We start from the raw sequence: 14,874 nt of genomic DNA on the forward strand, positions 1-14,874 counted from the left end.
ACGATAATTCCAGCTCATCATAAAAGTATTTATATGATCAATTATTAATTTCTGCTTTATTGATTTATGTATTGTTTACAAACATACGCATGATGACTGACAAAAGGTGATGCTAGTACACATTGTTCAATACCTCGGTATACTTCTGACCACAAACCAGAAAACAAAACCAAGCTGTTATTGAATAGTTATTAAATTTCATCACACGCATCTGCATGGTTACATCATATAAATTCAAGGTTCATTAGAATAAAAATTACCATTGAATAATTTATCATGTGAGCAATGACCCTCTGTTGCACCTACTGCATGGGAACTGTATCCACTAAATCGCATTGTATTGAAGAGGGTCTGGATGGGGGTCTTCATTTCTGTATTCTTTAATTTTTATGCCATTTTTCTCTTTTCTTTGTCTATTTTGCCCATTATCCTCTATTCCATATCTTTTGGTCTGTTCAACTGAATTTATTTCACACCAGGGCCATTTTCTAAATGTCTTATAATCTATTAACCAAATTCACAGTATCACAACCTAATATGTGTACAGTTAAAACTATGGTTTATTTCTTAACCGATCGCCAAAGCATAATTTAAACGCCTTAAAACAGCACAAAATACAATTTTGACAGATGAGGGGAATTATTAGTATTTATCCAAATGAATGTACACGAAGGATGGTGGAATTAAAGCTATGACATTCGGTTTAAAATTAATTCATGTTAGAATATTTATAAAAAATGTTTCTCACATACATTAGTTTTAGAAGGTATTTCCTGTCCCACCTCATATTATAATGTCGTTAATAAGAATAAGAATAAGAATAAGAATATTTATTATTCCAATCAAGGGCCCTTGATGGGCAGCATAACATGTACACATAAAACAATACATCATGATTTTAACAGAAAAACATTTTTATATATTAAAATGAAACATTAAAAAGTTCAGACAGATGTTATTATCTTCATTCTATAAAAATCACATACATTTAATTCCAGGCAGGATCAGAACTATAAAATCATTACAATTATCATTGTTATTACATACATTAATTAACATTTCGTCTAACATCTAGACATGTAATAATAATAACATGTCGTTAATATAACTAAAACATTGAAAATGATATTAAAAACTTCTCACATCTTTCAACAGCAAGGGCTGAATGCATGATATACCAATTGATTCCGTTGAAAGGGTTCTTTATTCAGATGGTCTGACAATTTTAAATACTTTCTGGCCTCTCACAAATACTACCGATTTCGATTAGATTTTATGGTGAGACTTCAATATGCTAGGATATTGAATCTATTTTCTTGTTTTTTTTTAGCAACAGTATTAAACCAACAGCTGTGACCACCTATATCCTATAGCTCACAGTAATAGTGTAATAGCACCCTTTAGACCCTACTATCCAAATCATGTGACATCTTTTATCTTCTTGTTCAAATAAGTGTTTTTCCTGTTGGCAGCTTGACTGGGCAGGTTCCTTATTTCTTTTTTTTTAATTACTTTAAAACCTATGATCAAGATAGGCAAAAGGGGATGTTTGTACGCAGTAAAACTTGTATAAATCTATCGCATGTGTGTATGTATCAACTCAGGCTATCTGGACCGTAGGTTGTTAGTTTTTGTTTGTGCGTCTGTTTTTTTTTTCAGGAGGAGTCTGGTGTTTGGGGTTGGTGTTGTCCAATATTTTCTTGGAAATCTGATTTCCTTTTTGTGTATTATTATGCAATATATAGGAGGTACCTTCCATTCTTCTGAAACAAGAGACTCTAGGGAGTCCGTATCACTCATGTTTGACCACAGGGAACATTAGGATCAAGATTCATCTTATTTTTTTACAGTTTTACTTTTCAAGAAAATAGGCAAAATGTAAAAATGCAAAATTGTAGTCGATTTATGGTTCGGCCATGTTTGACCTTTATAGTGCTTGTCTTCCTTGTTATTGTTGCTGTTTACATTTCTCTCTGTCTACTTTACTTTTATATATAATAGCAAAAATGGAAAACAAGTCATTCAAGGGTAAAACATCATATAAGGAATCAATTGATACTTCAGTCGTGTTGACCTATTTGTAGACTTTGTCTTGCTGATCATCATTGTCGTCAGTTTCTTTCTATATATTATTATTTTTAAGATATTAGCAAAAAAACTCAAATAAGGATACCTGTCGTATGACTTTTTGTAGATTGCTGATCAGTATTGCCGATTTTATTCAGGATATTACGTTAAATGCTAAAATTGTTCAAAAATGGCATTTAAAGGACAGTAACTCTCATAAAAAGAGGATTGACATTTTCAGTCATTTTGACTTATGTGTAGACCTTCTTTTGTTGTTTATAGTTTCTGTTTATTTATTTTAGTTATCAAGATAATATAGGCAAAAACGCAAAATTCGGAAAATCTTGATGTAGGGGCAATAACTCTCATAAGGAGTCGATTAACGATCTCAATAATATTAACTTATATTGTTAAACATTTTTCTGATTAAAGCTTTCTCTATCAGATAACAGTCGAACATGCTTAAAATTGATAAACATACTCTCTTTGAGTAGTTGTCTGAAAATTTTGGTTTAAACGGATAGTAATAAGAACTTGACATTAATTCGCATCGTCATATCTTAGTCTAGTTTCTAAATGTTAAACCATTGAATGCTTTGTAACCTCAATATGGAAATAGGGAGATGTGTTGTAATTGTAAATGAGACAACTGTTCACAATAGACTAAAACGACAAGCATTTGAACAACTAAAGGTCACCAGTATACTCTAGTGTTAGCCAAGGTGGCTTGACATGCGTTTTACGTGACATACATTATCGACATCATGTTTAGACACCCTAAAGACGATTGTGGCTATGCAAGTTTGGTCCATATTTGCTCGTTGGTTTCAAAAGAAGAGATTTTTGAAAACTAGCAATAACTAAAATGGCCCTACAGGGCAAGGTGAGCTAAAACATATTTGACACCTGTCTTTTTTTGAAAACCGCATGTTAACCTTTAGAGTTTGTATTGTTTGGTTGATGTCTCATTAACATGTATGCCATTCCTCCATTATCAATGGATTGCATATACAGGTATGTTGCCCTGAACATGTATAAAATGTCTGCCATTTGATTTTACTCAGCCAACTACCACCAATCAATCACACATGTTTAAAGGGCCAATAAATGTCACAAAAGAAAATAAACAGCTGGGCCAATCAGACTAGAAATTTCAACAGAAATGTATACAAACTGTTCTAGTTCATAACTTGCAGACATTTAAATTGGGCGAACATTTTCACCTTTTTGCCTGCACATGCATTGGAAGGACGAAGAAAGAAAGACAGGAGTGATAAGAACCTTTGTGGCACAATAGTCCTTCAAGTTTTTAGAAGTGCTAGCAAAATGGAAGTGAATTTTAGAGAAAAAATGTCATTTTATGACCATGCTTCAAGTTGACAACATCACATTTCAATTTCTGTGATCAATACCATTCAGTGTTTTGTAGTGGATTAATATATAGCCGATGTCAATTTTCACGATTATTTTATAATTTATTCACATTCGAAATTATAAAAAAAGGGATGACAAAAACAATCATAAAAGATTTTTCGTAAAAAATAGCAGTAAAATAGTTTTCCCCTTTATTTATATAAAGTCAATTTTTCGAGTGTTTTATAGGATTTATTCAAACAAACCCAATATCATATGTACATATTTCTTTTTAATATATTTTAAATCATCTCAATGAAGGCATTTCATCAAATCAAATATACACTTAAATGGAAAACACACAAAAAATATACATGCATTAACGCTCACATAGCTGAGATCATCTCAGAAAAAATATATTGCACATAAAATGATTACTATAGCCTTAAAGTCATACAGTGTCGCTGAGAAAAAAAATGATTGCCATACACCATCGCTGAGAAAAATGCCGGATTGCCATAGCCATAAAGCCATACAACATCACTGAGTAAAATATTGGCTCTCAATATGAAAACATCGTAGTTAAATGTCTCCATTTCACATTATTCAGTGTACTCCTTAGCCGACGGAGATCGAAAAGACATGTGCAGTTGTCCCGTTTCCAGAATTGTAGAGCACTGCTTTATCAGTTTTGGTATCAGTTCAAAGTCTAACTAATCACAGCCTTTGTCAATCAACCTCCGAATCTGTTTCTTCTAGCATAGTTTCCTATAAATATAAATACAAATAAATACGTATACATTATTTTGATTATGTAAGGAATAACTTCAGAGATGAATAAGAAGATACAAATGTATTAATAATGTGCAACTTGTTGTTTAGATCAAAATAGCTGTCTCTGATCTTTCAAAGAAATTGACATAGTTTAAACACGGACCGCAAAGATGACTCCAAAATGATCTGTCACGCAAAAAGAAATATCCACATTACCGGTTGATCAACGTGGTAGCGGAGCAACAGGGGGCTTTATTTGTACTGTACTGTATGGGTTTTACTTATTGTTGAAGGCCGTACGGTGACATATAGTTGTTAGTTTGTTTGTCATTTGGTCTCTTGTGGAGAGTTGTCTCATTGGCAATCATACCACAACTTCTTATTTTTAAAGTACAAATAAAGCAAAAAATTATGTGTGTACCTGTTATAGTTGACTGATTGCAGGATAAACGATTTAATTTTCGCAAAACTAAGAGTCAACTGAAATTGAAATATCATAGGAAGCATATAACCAGAATAAGTCATGCCCTCTCCGTGATCGATCTCTCCTAATCGCGAGTCGACAATAATTCAGATTTGTTCATTATTGTATAGCAACATACTGTATTTCCCACAGAACGTAACAAAAAGCTATTTTGAAATATTCTATCCTATTGCACTAGTGCAAATTATGCTTCATATTATCTTCCTCACAGTGACAAAAATATGTTTAAAACAGTGTTTCAAGCTTTGATATACAATAAAAGGTATTGGCGAATATTATCTGTCATAGAATTGGCAAGGCTGAAGCTCGTGCGATATAAATCTTCATGATACACTATTCACCAATATGCATGCAATAACCGTATTTTATCATGCAATGTATAGCAATCTTAGAGCAGAGCATATAACGACTGAAATATTCGGGTTAAGGAAGCTTACAAGTGGTTGGATCAAACTTACCAATCCACCTCTATCGTATATCCATGGAAGTAATTCTTCGTGGAAATATCTAACCGCCATGTCCTTTAGTTTACAGGCAATACTTCCACCCGCCCCAGCCATAACAATGGCTGCTTTAGAAATGTAAAAATACAAAGCAACCTGGTCCCATCCAATCGTCTCGCACAAAGCCCTCTTCACCAAGTCTTTAAAATGGTCATAGGTTATTTGTTTGACCATGTCCATTACTATCGGTAAAAGATTAGCAGGTAAATTCATCTAAAAATAAATTAAAATAATTTTCTAGTTGTACTATTGAGGGAATTTTTATCGTGCTTGAAAATAATAAATTTAAAAATACAATTTTAATTTTAAGAAAATACATTTCTTGTATAAGACCCTGTACTAAAAGATAGATACATTTACTACTGCTGCCATGTATTGTTGGACATTTTACTTCGTCTCTTTAAAAGTCGGCCTGATTTAAATACAATTCCGCACAAGGAACGTACTTTTGAGGGGGGTCGAGGCCAAAAAGGATTGAAGTAAAACATTTTTTTACGGTAGTCAAATGTAACTTTTACCTGTATATATACAATCAAGCAGAACTAATATTCTAACTGACATCTAATGTTTTACTGAAACTGAGAAAAGAGAGTTTAAGGGTTGCAATTGGTCCCCCTCTCTCGTTGTTTCGACGCCTGCTCATCTACAATAACCGCAGATTAAACCTTGTCATGATATTTTTTTTGAAGAAGAGACCTCCGCTGTATGTCATAATATCTGATGAGTTTTGTTATTTCATTTTACAGGCTTTTCGTGTTTGACATGCCTGAGAAAACAAATATCACTATATTTCCCCTAAAATTGTGTGTATACAAAAAGCCTCATATATTTTTAAGTGACTTTGATTTCAGTTTCTTTAATAAGTAACTGTATTAAATACTGTGTCCTTCAAACAAAATAATTTAGCATAACGTATAAAGATAACATTTTCAGAGGTCACTGAGGAAATTTTGTTAAAAGCTATTTATACCTCTCGGGATAATCTGTCTCCTTCCTTTCTTAGTTCATCCACTAAGTCTTTGGCAAGCTTCCTACCTAAAACAATAAGTAATAACCTAATAAAGATCAATGCACGATGGTTTTATAGAAGGTAAAATGTCCCACTTTAATATGATTTTATTACCATGTCGATTGTTCACCTTTAGTTATTGCAATTTTATAAATGATAATCGATTATAACGTCTTTGGTTAATCTATCATAAATATCATAATATTAACAACCGCTAACACGATATAACAGAAAATTAATGAAAATACTGGGTTAATCTCCCATAATTTATTGAATTATGTGTCACTGATCTACTGCTCATCAGATATCGAAATATTTAGGAAAAGGTAACGGATAAATTGCAAATGATGGGGAAAAAGGGGGTGGGTGTAGGAATGCATAACGCTGCTAATACAAATTAAATCTGAAGGATTTTGCTAATTTTCAAATAAAAACAACCATTTTTATTAACTCTTTAATAAACCAATATGATAATTTAGCATTTAATAATAAAATAGGGATATTTAGGAGAATTGGAATCGGACGTCCCAGTATTTCCAACTTCTTCGAAAACCTTGGTTTTTCCAATTTAGAGAAACGCTGATGTAATTGTGACACAAATATTTTCCAAATCAATACCAGCTGGGATGTTGCTATTTAAAAGGAGAAATATTTTAACGCCTCGTATATTATTAACGTGCAATGCATTTACATGACTAAAAATATTTTTCGATTCATCGATTTTATAATATTTAGATTTAATTTCATTTGAATAAAATAATCTTAATATACAAATATGTCGTGTAAAATTTTTAAAATAACGAACATAAAATTATGATACAAGCATGTTTAGGAGGTGAACACAACTTTCATCAGCTGACTGTGTACCCCTTTATCATCTGCATAGCATATTTTCACAATTGTTAAAATGTTTTTCTTTAATTGGTAATTGATTTATTGATATTTTTTAAAATGACAGCTAGTAGAACTACGATGAAAATCGAAGGGCGAAAGAGCGATATAATAAAATGAGAATGTAAAACGCTTAGCCCTCCCCCGCCCCTCACCCAATATATATATATATATACTTGTTTCCTGCCTCCTAGCCGATAGGTATAGGCAGGTTAAATGATTTTATCTTTTAAAAAGTTTACAAAAGACTACATAGGGAAAGGTTATAGACTTTAACGGTGCTAAACCTTAAATATCTGGATTTAACGGTGCTTAACCCAAATGCACATAAAATGTGTTAGGGAAGGCCATGAAAATTTAAAGGAGGTAGGGAGGCAGGAAACACTATATTTGGGGCGGGGGGGGGGGGGGGCTTCTATATATCATAGCCATACCTTGAGACGCGGGTGACAACAATGGTCCAGCCGTAGCCCCTTGGATTGGTGAAGTTCCTCCAGCTCCCATGCGCTGGACACAGTCTTCAGCTATTCTAGTTAGTCTTCTAGCTATTTCTTCTATCATTTTTTCCTGTTCTGACGCTGATAAGGGCTCCTGTGGTTCGTCTCCTGTACAAATAAGGTAGATGTTATAGTATGGAATCTACACATGTTTTAGTGTTAGACTGCATGTGGCCATAAAAGAGAGAATATTTGATTATTATGAATATTTTCTACCCTTTTTTCCATTTTAAGTCAATATACACTCATCTTTTTTATTTAATAAACAAAAACAGAATAAAAGGAGGTGTTCCTGGACATTATCATGTATCTAGTGTGATTAACTTGTAGTGGTGGGTTGCTGTCTAATTTTAAGTTCCTGTCATCTCTTAAACGCATTGAAATAATATACAAATTAAGGAAGGACTGCTTGCAACATCTTATACGAAGGGTATATATAAAAAGGATAATTACGCAGTAGGATGATTCTCATTTTACTTGATACTAAAACTTGTTCAAATAAATACCTGTTTGTAATCGAACTACCTCCTTCAAAGGAGATCCCATTGGACCATCAACTTCATCATCATTACCCCCATCCACTTCCAAAGAAAAGGTTCTCTCAATTGTCCTTCTATCTGTAAGCAAAGTCTGCCTTGTTCCATCAGATACTATGGTTCTGCTCTCCTGTATTACTGTTGTATGTGATTCTACTTTAAAATCAGGTGTAAAAGGATCTAGGTTTAATTTAAGTCCAGATTTCTTATTTTTTATTCCATCAGCGTATGAAATATCTCTAACTGGACTGAAATCTTTTCTCTTGTGAACCCTTTGAGCTGGAAATTTGTAGGGTTCATCAGTAACTTCGGCAGACGATAGGCATTTTTCGAACATATTAGTAATTTCTTCACGAGAGACTTGAGATCTGTATCTTCTGTCACGCGCGGGCGACTTAGAAGTTGGAGCCATGTTCTGAGCTGGACTTTGTTGGTTTGATGGCGATCCTTTGGTATCTGGAAGTTATTAATATCATAATGAGAATGCATAGTGTGTCTATTCCCCGTCCATTAAACCAAAGCACAATAAAATGAAAACATTTCGAACTTTAATTATACGATCGCGAGTAAAAAAACGATTACCATTCGCTTATAGTTTAATTTTACATACATAGTACCTCAAGAAAAATGTTTTATGTGTATATTGATGTACTTATAATCTCTACACACTTTAAACTAACTATACATTATGATATCTATAATTATATTCACACATCTTCCTTTCCCGAGTATTGCATTTTAATTGAAATCTGTACTTTAAATAAACAAAAATAACATAATAAACTTACATTCTAACGTTCTTGATTTGATACTATTATTATTTGTCTTTCGTTCGATAATCTCAGCATCGTTTGATGTGGTTAGTATTTGACCTTTATTGTCGTTAACTCTCAGTACAATTTCATTACCATGATTACCATGATGAAGGGTCGGTGTCCTTTTGGATTCTTTTGATTTCTTTTTATCGCCATGTTTCTTATCTTTCCAGAGTATGAATATGATTCTTTCCTTAGTCCTTTGTACAACACTTTTCTTCTTTCGGTTTTCAGGTGGACTTGTATTATTGTCACTATCAGACGATGGAACAGTTCCAGATTTCTGTCTGTTAAGTTTATTTTTTCTCCCTACTAGCAACTTTGATTTGTTATCAGTATGAGTTATCTTTGTTCTGTCAACTGGCAGAGACTTATATTTCTTGTGATCATAATCTTCTTTCTTGAAAGTCATGGTTTCTACAACATCCTCGAGCGAAAATCTTTGCGTAGCTTTCCTGTAACTATCAGAACGTTTGAATTCAGGACGGTCCTGAACACAGCTGCTGTCCTGTTTTTCAACAGTATAAACAAAATTATCATTTGTCGGTTTTTCCTTTTCAGTCGGACTTGATGGCAGATGAAGAAAAAATTCCAATAGCTGTTCGCTTTCCTTTCTCGTTATAGGACAGGTTTGTCTCAGACGACTTCTGTTTAATGATGAAGGCATTCTGGGTTCTCTTCTCTCTAGAACAGATAATAAACCAAATTAAATTAAATTAATATATTTGCTTTATATCTGACCAAAGCATGGAATTTCCTTTGGAAAAGTCGTTGTACATTTACTGTTATATAAAATGAATGTACTTATATAGTATACTCGATTTCAAGATAACCCGTAACCTTTTAACCTCCTTCAAAGTCATGTATCTACATATTTACTTAAATTCTGTGTTGTTGAAATGGATTAAAATGTTTCAATGGAGCATTAAAAATATCTGTCCTCTATGTGTGTACACAATTACTTTTTCATCATATGGTAATTTAGTTATTTATAAATAATGAATGAATAATGTACAAACAAAAACACAACCACAGTTGACTAACGACAGGTAAATAAGTCTAAAAAACTGTTTACTTTCTAAAGTTGACATCTGATGGTTATCTAAACCTTCAATGATACTTTCTCAAGTGTCTTTTATTTGGGACTGTGTTAAATTTTAACCAAAACCCAATTGCTTAGTCAGTTAGTAGAGGTCTAATGAAGTATTTTATATTGAATGAGTCTCCATGGGAAATATTAATCAAAGTCATCTTTCTTTGGAATATATACAGTTAAACTGTTTAATAAAGTTAGTCTACGATTTAACAACACTACCTTAACGGATTTTGCGTACGTATATCCAATAAAAAACTGAAAACTTACATTAGTTTTAGAATATATATATATTCCTTGTAACACCTGGTTTTCTAATGATTATGTCACTGTCAGTTCAGGTGACATTTGTGGTTTATTGAACTGACTAACAATGAAATTGAACAAAACAAAAACTTCCGTATTTGGAGTAATGACGTAAACCAATCTAAATTTAGATACGGGTGGAAAGCGGGTAGTTTATGTTTATGTTAATAAGGTTTATTTTTAGAATTTTGTTGAACAATTCTTATCATTTTCATTTACAGAAAACTTATGTAATGATAATTATTTAATAATTACTGAGTGAATGGTAAATAGAGAAAACAGTTGCAATAACATTAAATACAGCAATAGCTATGTATGACGGTCCGGTGCGGGGGGAGGGGGGGGGGGGGATGGTCTTTTTTTCTTTATTTTTTTAGACCATTTTTCTCTATTAATTATTCTCTACTCTTTTTATTTTTGCAACCCAATATTCTCTTTTTTTTTTCTTATTAATTTGCCAATGTTTCTCTATTCTTTATTTTCGCCCTTTATTCTGCACTTTTTGACCATTATTCTCTATTCTGTAAATCCCATCCAGACTCTCTTGTATATGTAATCAGAATGACAGATAAATTCTACAAGACCTATATAAGATGAAAAAATGGAGTGACAAATGGCTACTCGAATTTCACCCTTAAAAATGTAAATACATGAAAATATGTAAGAAATCAAATAGCACTGACTACTCAACAAATTACAGTCTACTAAACCATTCAATAGCAAAGGTTAAAGAGGAAATGGTTATAGGAATTCTTATTGACTCAAAACTCACTTTTGAAAATCACATAAGCGAAAAAGTAAATAAGGCCAACTCCATATTTGCAGTTCTCAGAAGAACTTTTAAATACTTGGGTACTGAGACAGTCGTACCATTATATAAAACCATGGTCAGAACTCATTTGGATTATGCTAGTTCAGTCTGGTCTCCATACAAGAAAAAAGATATTGACAAAATAGAAGGAGTCCAAAGAAGGATAACAAAACAACTACCAGGTCTCAAAGACATAAGCTATCTAGAGAGACTAAAAAAACTAGGCTTACCTACACTATCATATAGGAGAATACGAGGGGATATGATTGAAACCTTCAAAACTATTAATGGCTACTATGATAAGGAATTAAGCTCATTTTTAAAAATGGCAGATGATTCACAACATGGAACCAGTAGCAGGACAAATGGACAAATAGCAACAAAGTCATCCATCAAAGATTCCAATCTAATATCCGAAAACACTCATTCTCTGTTAGAATTGCTAAAACCTGGAACAAACTACCAGATAAAATCACTAAGGCCCCATCCATAAATGCTTTTAAAAAACGATTAGATAAATATTGGTCTGACGAAGAGCTCTATTATAATGACTATAGAGCAGAAATATCCGGAAGTCACGGACAAAACAGTAATAGAAACAATTTAAATTATAAGTCTGGTGAAGAGGAACCTTAGGGATCCTGTACCGGAAATCAACCATAAGTAACTATAAGTGACTATTAGTATACGCTTAACTATCAACAAATTATATATTGCATCAGAAACTCAAGCGCTTTGGACATGGGATCTTTTTTCTTTGCCGTTTTTGGAAAAGAAGAATAGATGGGCAGCATATACTGTTATTGTAATATCGTATGGATAAGAGCAAGAACGCATTAAATAAGTTAAAATAAGTTTAACTTTTAGAAAATAATTTAAAAAAAATAATAATAAAAAAGAAGGAAAGAACTTGAAAAGGGGGTACATGCTTAAAGCGCATGTGATAAGAACATATAGATGCATGCATACTTTACATTAACTATATTTTTGACGGGCTTCAGAGGGTCGTACATACAATAAAAGTCATTTTCATAGTGCAATAATTTTACTCACATAACTCACCTTCCCTTGACCAAAATTTTTCCTAAGTCTACCAAATTTAAAACAGAATCAAGAAATTAATCCAATATTATTTTTTCAAACGAAAGAATAACCAACGCAGACAGGCATCTTGTATATAAGAAACGATAATTCATAGGCAATTGTTTACATTTTTTACGAACAAAAATATTAAAGATTCTTGATTTTTTTTTTAATAATTGAAAACCCTATATATGTGTTACTTATGGACGTTTTTGTTGAGGTTTGTGTTGCTCAATCTTTTTTTTAATATACAGTGATTTTGAACTGTTGTTTTTATATTCGTATTTTTCTTCTTTTTGTCATGGAGATGTCATTTTCTTCGAATTGTGTTTTATGAGGTTTTCTTTGTTTTACCTGGTATTCCCCCTTTTTTAAAAGGATCACTGCGAATTTTTTTATTTCACTCGTAAACTTCTTCCACCTTCTTTGAACTGCCAGGACAATTTTAACCAATATTTCCCAATTATTCTTGTGTTTGTAGTTAATTACAACTCAATATGCTGTCCAAATAATAAGGATGTCGCTATTAAAATAGAACAATTGAAATGATGGGGTTGAATCAAACAAAATATATCTTTTTTTATATTGAGAAACTGTTAAACAGATGATTTTATATGAGAAATATGGTTGACTCCTATTACTTACTGTTTTCTTCGTTTTTTATACTTAGAGGCAAATGATAACATTATACTGTTTTCATTGTAAATATTTACTCAAACGTTCCTTTAGGGGCTTATAATCAGTAACGTCCACAAAACTATTTGCGCAGAAATGGTCAAAATCAAAGAGTACTTTTTAGAAGGGAGGTAATATTTTGTAACCAGTTTACCCATTATTAAGGAGAGGATGTATAATCGATCTTCTTTAGGAACAGCTACCACTATACTTATAAACCATTGATAGATACGTCAATATAGATGAGTGGGAACCCTCTCTGGCAAATGACATTAAAAAATCACATCTCCAAGCTGGGAAATGTTGCAAAGTTCATACTGGAGCAATACTTATATTTCACAAAAACTCTGATTTTGTATTCTCGGAGAATCTGAATGACCTTTTTGTATATGGTTTTGTAATTATTATCAATAAAATCTACAATTGTGCTAGTATATCATACATATGATGTACATATGATGTAGTTTAAGTGCAGATATGACATATAATGTACTTACAATATAATATAACGTTCTTGTCGTAGCTTGAAATAATCGAATGTTGTAAGAGGAACTTCTATATATATATACAGTAACCCTTTTTAGTACATGACGGGTACTACTCGGTTATTTCCATGTTCTATTTTTGGCATGTTTTTTAAAAGATATATTTTTACAATGATTCAAAATGTGCCATATCATACTATTACACTTGGATGGATTTACCTATAGATGCAATCCCTTAATCATTTTATTGCCGCGAGAAATATATATATATCTATAATATTAAAAATTGATCTATTACAAAATATATATGTAAAAACTGATTCTTCGTTTAATGAACTGTCAGACTTTCTTCTGTATCGTATTAGTTCCTTTACCCTTAAGCACAAAATATAAGTACGTTATTTCTCTATTGCAAAATAGATGACTGCTAGGTGAATAGCAATCCCTATATACACTCTATGTAATTGCCAAATAGATAACATAGTCAACGGAGAATTTGTGTTTTTTTCTGTAAATAGATGGGTTAGGTAAGTACTAACTAATACATCAAAAAGTACTTTAAGGTGTCTTTAAATATGTATATTACATTATGATATAGGTATATGTGATCAAGGACAAGGTTGGGAACAAGTGCAGATCAGCGTCAGGCCTTTAATAATGTTCAAAACTCATATCGTATAGCAAGATATACCATTAATAACATCTTTGTTAACTAGCAAATGCACAGATTATTTCCCTTTTTAAAGTGCGAAACGAAACAAAAAGAAACGAAGTCAACGGAAAAAACAAAAACGAAACAAAAAGAAACGGTCTACGAAAAAACAAAACAGAACGAAAAGTAACGAAGTCAACGAAAAAACAAAATATATATTAAATCGCTCTTTTCCATTTTATTTTAGGAATGGGTTGATCATTAGATGTCTCCCTGATATCAAAGTCTTTACATATATTAAGCATTGAGTTGAATAATACCCTTGGATCTTCTATAGTGAACATAAACAATAACACTTGCACAAACATGTGACTGGAATCTGGATGTATCTATAATGACCTACTTTTCCTTTTCAATTAAGTGAAAAACAATAGTTATTTCAATATCAGTAAAATAAAATGGGATGCAAACGCCAAAAGGCAGATTATTTTCTATATTTTTAATCAAATGGGGGCGTGTCCTCTCTACGTCCCACTGAATCCGCCACTGGATAGTTGTCTCATTGGAAATCATACCACATCTCCTTATCTTTATATGAATGGCCATAAATTCCGTGGTCGTTGCTTCAAATTTGGTATAGACCTCAGGTTAAATGTTTTTGGAACTCCAACAAAAGTATCAACTCAAAGCAGTTGGAAAGAGCTTGACACTCAAAGAAGTTGGAAAAGGCTTGACACTCAAAGCAGTTGGAAAGGGCTTGACACTCAAAGCAGTTGAAAACGGCTTAAAGTTGACGCTCAAAGCAGATGGTAAAGGCTTGACACTCAAAGCAGTTGGATA

General features: G+C 32.4%; 1 protein-coding gene across 3 annotated transcripts; it reads right to left on the minus strand.

The window, feature by feature from the left end:
• Nucleotides 1–3,692: 3,692 nt before the first annotated feature.
• On the minus strand, nt 3,693–13,433 carry LOC127725859 (uncharacterized). Of its 3 annotated transcripts, none has more exons than XM_052233194.1 (7): nt 13,395–13,433; nt 8,903–9,613; nt 8,085–8,570; nt 7,516–7,686; nt 6,152–6,216; nt 5,137–5,394; nt 3,693–4,188 (listed from the first exon to the last, which is right to left on the minus strand). In XM_052233194.1, exons 2-7 carry the CDS (start codon nt 9,594–9,596, stop codon nt 4,150–4,152), a joined length of 1,713 nt encoding a protein of 570 aa, XP_052089154.1. In that variant the 5' UTR covers nt 9,597–9,613; nt 13,395–13,433; the 3' UTR covers nt 3,693–4,149. The 3 variants fall into 3 exon arrangements, with proteins under 3 accessions (XP_052089154.1, XP_052089151.1, XP_052089153.1); XM_052233191.1 differs by lacking the exon at nt 13,395–13,433 and adding an exon at nt 10,293–10,452; XM_052233193.1 differs by lacking the exon at nt 13,395–13,433 and adding an exon at nt 10,245–10,274.
• Between the last annotated feature and the right edge of the window lie 1,441 nt (nt 13,434–14,874).

This window comes from Mytilus californianus, unplaced genomic scaffold (assembly GCF_021869535.1).
Source record: "Mytilus californianus isolate M0D057914Y unplaced genomic scaffold, xbMytCali1.0.p SCAF_15, whole genome shotgun sequence".
Classification (NCBI taxonomy): domain Eukaryota; kingdom Metazoa; phylum Mollusca; class Bivalvia; order Mytilida; family Mytilidae; genus Mytilus; species Mytilus californianus.

Excerpts from the sequence above, each read along its gene's own strand:
- LOC127725859 (XM_052233194.1), bottom strand. The coding sequence starts at position 9,596 with ATGCCTTCATCATTAAACAGAAGTCGTCTGAGACAAACCTGTCCTATA. Across the intron at positions 5,395-6,151 it reads GAGACAGATTATCCCGAGAG|ATGAATTTACCTGCTAATCT; the intron begins GTATAAATAGCT and ends ATTTATTTTTAG. Across the intron at positions 4,189-5,136 it reads TATACGATAGAGGTGGATTG|GAAACTATGCTAGAAGAAAC; the intron begins GTAAGTTTGATC and ends TTATATTTATAG.